At 69.5% G+C, this 4,486-nt stretch overlaps 2 protein-coding genes across 2 annotated transcripts in view; both read left to right on the forward strand.

Moving 5' to 3' along the window:
- Positions 1-3,869, forward strand: part of PEAR1 (platelet endothelial aggregation receptor 1) — an 8,646-nt gene extending 4,777 nt beyond the window's left edge. The window contains exons 7-17 of the mRNA XM_026073856.1: positions 12-119; positions 233-335; positions 422-568; positions 670-798; positions 1,306-1,434; positions 1,527-1,742; positions 1,824-1,921; positions 1,991-2,102; positions 2,320-2,388; positions 2,919-3,116; positions 3,668-3,869. Coding sequence (XP_025929641.1) covers positions 12-119; positions 233-335; positions 422-568; positions 670-798; positions 1,306-1,434; positions 1,527-1,742; positions 1,824-1,921; positions 1,991-2,102; positions 2,320-2,388; positions 2,919-3,116; positions 3,668-3,819 — 1,461 coding nt within the window. The 3' untranslated portion in view covers positions 3,820-3,869. The remainder of the gene's footprint in view (positions 1-11; positions 120-232; positions 336-421; positions 569-669; positions 799-1,305; positions 1,435-1,526; positions 1,743-1,823; positions 1,922-1,990; positions 2,103-2,319; positions 2,389-2,918; positions 3,117-3,667) is intronic.
- Positions 3,870-4,101: 232 nt separating this feature from the next.
- Positions 4,102-4,486, forward strand: part of LRRC71 (leucine rich repeat containing 71) — a 6,167-nt gene continuing 5,782 nt past the window's right edge. Inside the window, exons 1-2 of the mRNA XM_026073857.1 lie at positions 4,102-4,122; positions 4,400-4,421. Of these exons, the coding sequence (XP_025929642.1) occupies positions 4,102-4,122; positions 4,400-4,421 (43 nt within the window). The remainder of the gene's footprint in view (positions 4,123-4,399; positions 4,422-4,486) is intronic.

The raw sequence follows: 4,486 nt of genomic DNA on the forward strand, positions 1-4,486 counted from the left end.
GGGGCCCCGGCTGCAACCGGAGCTGCGAGTGCGCCCACGGGGCCGCCTGCAGCCCCCGGAGCGGCGCGTGCAGCTGCGCCGCCGGCTGGCGCGGCCCCCGCTGCCGGCAGCCCTGCCTGGTGAGTGCGGGGGGGACGCACCGGCATGCACCGGCATGCAATGGGATGCAACGGGACAGGGGGCTGCCCTGGCGCTGATGTCCCGGCCTTTTCCCCCCCCTTCCGCCACCCAGAACGGCACGTTCGGCTCCGGCTGCAGCCAGCAATGCTCCTGCACCCATGCGGCCGGCTGCGACCCCGTCACCGGCACGTGCCGCTGCCTGCCGGGATGGACAGGTAAAGGAGGAAAGTGTGTGGGGGGGGATGGATGCTGGCATGGGGCCTTTGGCCTTCATCGCTCCTCCTCCTCCTCCTCCTCGCAGGGCCGCGGTGCGAGCGGAGCTGCGAGCCGGGTTTCTGGGGCCAGGGCTGCAGCCAGCCGTGCGCCTGCCGCAACGGAGCCGCCTGCTCGCCCCAGGACGGGTCCTGCACCTGCGCCCCGGGCTACCGCGGCCCCGCGTGCCAGCGCCGTGAGTGCCGCCGCGGGGACGGGGACRGGGACGGGGACGGGGGAAGGTTTCTCCCGGCGGCTGAGTCCGGGCAAACTCGCTTCACCCGCCCGTGCCCGCAGCCTGCCAGCCGGGCCGCTACGGGAAGAAGTGCGCGCTGGCCTGCTCCTGCGGCAACCGCTCCTCCTGCCACCCCGCYGACGGCTCCTGCCTCTGCGCCCCGGGCTGGACCGGCGGCGACTGCTCCCGCCGTGAGTGCCCTGTCCCTTGTCCCCTCTCCCTTGTGCCTTGTGCCCTGGCGCCRGCGGGGGGAGGCCTGCCCCGGGCCCTATGGAGCCATACGGTGCCAGGTCTGCGGAGCCATATGGACCTGGATCAGCCCCAGATGCTATGGGGCTATATGGATCTGGGTTTTCCCTGGGCAGTATGGAGCCATATGGTCCTGGATCAGCCCCAGATGCTACAGGGCCATACGGATATGGGTTTCCCCTGGGCAGTATGGAGCCATACGGTCCTGGATCAGCCCCAGATGCTACGGGGCCATATGGATCTGGGTCTTCCCTGGGCAGTATGGAGCCATATGGTCCTGGATCAGCCCCAGATGCTACGGGGCCATATGGATCTGGGTTTTCTGTGGGCTGTATGGAGCCATACGGTCCCAGGTCTGCAGGGCCGTATGGACGGGGGTCGGCCCCAGGCCCTACGGAGCTATAGGGTGCTGGGCCTGCCCCCGCCCCACGCCCCGCTGTGCCCGGCAGCCTGCGCCCCCGGCACCTTCGGGCTCCAGTGCGCCCAGCTCTGCGAGTGCCCCCCCAACGCCACGTGCCACCCGGAGAGCGGGACGTGCCAGTGCGCCCCGGGCAGGATCGGGCCCCGCTGCGAGCCTGGTGAGCGGGACCGGGGGGGGGGGGGGGGCGGCAGGCGCCGGACGCCTGGGCCCCTTCCGCAGCTGACGGCCCCTCTCGCCTCCGGCACGCAGCGAGCCCGGAGCAGCCCTACACCATCGTGCCGGCCCCGGCGGCAACCTCCAGCTCCCTGGGGCTGGTGCTCAGCCTGGTGGCCCTGGCCGCCTTGCTGGTGGCCGCGGTGGCCGCGGCCGCCTGCTACCGCCTCCGGCAGCGGGGCAAGGAGAGCCGGCACCTGGCGGTGGCCTACGTGGCCGGGCGGCCCGACGCCTCCGAGTACGCGGTGCCAGGTGAGCGGCGGCGGCGGCGGCGGGGCGGCCGCGGCGCGGGATCGCCCGCCGCTCCGGCTCACGGGCCGGCTTCTCCCGCAGACGTGCCGCCGGCTCCCGCGCACTATTACTCCAACCCCAGCTACCACACGCTGTCCCAGTGCACCCTGCCCGTCCCGGACGGAGCCGCATCCCGCCAGGTACGGCACGGCACGGCATTGCTGCCGCCGCCAGCAGCGCCGGCTCACCCGGCCCCGTTTCGGCCACAGGTTCCTGGCGGGCAGCTCTTTGCCGGCGTGGAGAGGCCCTACGGCTCCGAAGGCAATGCCACGCTGCCTCCGGACTGGAAGCACTACGGGGCACCAGCTCGGGGACGGAGGGGTAAGAGGGAGCTGGGGTTGGAGCAGGGCGGAGGCGTCGGGGCGCCCGGGTCCCCTCCCCACTCTGCGCCTTTCCCGGGGATTTGCTGGAGCCGGGAAGGTGCTGGGCACCCAGCCTGAGGTGTCGCGTGGCAGCTGGAGGGGGGGGGGTGGGACAGGGATCCCCAAATCCGGCCCCTTCGCCTTGTCCCCGGCTCCTACGGCTCCTTGGTTCCCAGGGGGAGGACACCTGGACCGGAGCTACAGCTACAGCTACACCTGCAGCCTGGGGAAGTACTACGGCAAAGGCAGGCGKCGAGGGGACGCGCTGGGATGGGCTGGGACACGGCTGGGATGGGGCTGGGACCTGGCTGGGATATGGCTGGGATACAACTGGGATGGGACTGGAACGTGTCTGGGACATGGTTGGAATGGGGTTGGGACACAGCTGGGGCACAGCTGGGATGGGGCTGGTGCCAGCCTGGGACAGGGTTGGGGTGGGATTGGGATCTGGCTGGAACAGGGCTGGGATAAGGTTTGGACACAGCTGAGATGGGATTGGGACACTGCTGGGACCTGGCTGGGATACGGCTGGGATATAGCTGGGACAAGGCTGGGATAGGGCTGGGATGGGGCTGGAACATATCTGGGATGTGGCTAGAATGGGGTTGGGATCTGGCTGGGACACAGCTGGGGCGCAGCTGGGCTGGGGCCGGGACACAGCTGGGACATGGTTGGGATGGGGTTGGGATGCGGCTGGGACCCAGCCGCTGGCTCACGCCGGTGCTCCCGGAGAGGGGAGCCCATAACCCGGCACCCGGCCCCGGCTCGCCCGCAGACTACGGTGCCGAGGGCCTGGGTGCCAGCGCCAGCTCGCTGGGCAGCGAGAACCCCTACGCCACCATCAAGGACCTGCCCGTGCTCACGGCCAAGTCGCCCGAGGGCAGCTACATGGAGATGAAGTCCCCCGTCCGGCGGGAGATGTCCTACGCCGAGATCGGCCTCCTCGAGCAGGCGCCCGGCAGCGCCGAGGAAGGTAGGGCTGGGGGGGGGCAGGGGGGACCCCTCCGTGGCCGCGGTGCTGGGCGCTGCACGTCTTGGGGGAGCCCAGCCACGGTGCAAGGTGCTGCATGTCCCCAGGGGAGCCTGGCCGTGCTGCAAGGTGCTGCATGTCCCCGGGGAAGCCTGGCTGTGGTGCAAGGCGCTGCACGTCTTGGGGGAGTCCGGCCGTGCTGCAAGGTGCTGCATGTCCCTGGGGGAAACTGGCCACGGTGCAAGGTGCTGCATGTCCCTGCACGACCCTGGGGGGGCCCAGCCATAGTGCAAGGTGCTGCATGTCCCCAGGGGAGCCTGGCCATGGTGCAAGGTGCTGCATGTCCCCAGGGGAGCCCGGCCATGGTGCAAGGTGCTGCATGTCCCTGGGGGAGCCCGGCCGTGGTGCAAGGTGCTGCACGACCCTGGGGGGGCCCAGCCACAGTGCAAGGTGCTGCATGTCCCCGGGGAAGCCCGGCCATGGTGCAAGGTGCTGCACGCCGCCCCGGGGTGGGGGGGGGATCCATCCCTTACAGCCTGCTCCTCTCCCCGCAGAGATTTGCCCCGCGGGGGCAGAAGGCGCCTCCCCCGAGGCCGCCCCCAACCACTACGACTCGCCCAAGAACAGCCACATCCCCAGCCACTACGACATGCCGCCCGTCCGCCACTACCCGCCGTCCCCGCCGCTGCGCAGGAAGGACCGCTGAGGGGCCCCGGCGTCCGAGCGCCTGCCCACGGAGCGGCGCCGTGCCGCGGGGACGAGGCACCCGGGGACGGCGCGGCCCCCCCCGCCTCCGACCCGGGGCCGTGCGGGGTCTGGGGCGCCCCGGCGGGGCTCGGCCCCCCAGGACCGGCCCCGAATCGCGGGGCGCCGGCTGTAAATAAAGGCGGTTGTTGGTGTCGCGTGAGCCGGCGTCACGTTGGGACCAGTAAAAACCCAGTGATGGGACCAGGAAAAGCCCAGTAACGAGACCAGTAAAGGCCCAGTAATGGGACCAGTGTTGGGACTAGTAAAGGCAACGTTCTGGGACCAGTAAAAGCCCAGTAACGAGACCAGTAAAAACCCAGTGATGGGACCAGTAAAAACCCAGTAATGAGACCAGTAAAGGCCCAGTAATGGGACCAGTAAAAGCCCAGTAATGAGATCAGTAAAGGCTCAGTAATGGGACCAGTGTTGGGACTAGTAAAGGCAACGTTCTGGGACCAGTAAAAGCCCAGTAACGGCTCAGTTTTGGGACCAGTAGAAACCCAGTATCACACCCAGGAAAGGCCCTGTGTTGGGACCAGGAAAAGCCCAGTAATACGCCCAGTAAAGGCCCAGTAAAGACAGTAACAGGCCCATTAACGGCCCTGTTCCAGGCCCCGCATATACCC

Source organism: Apteryx rowi, unplaced genomic scaffold, assembly GCF_003343035.1.
Source record: "Apteryx rowi isolate R43461 unplaced genomic scaffold, aptRow1 scaffold_379, whole genome shotgun sequence".
NCBI lineage: Eukaryota > Metazoa > Chordata > Aves > Apterygiformes > Apterygidae > Apteryx > Apteryx rowi.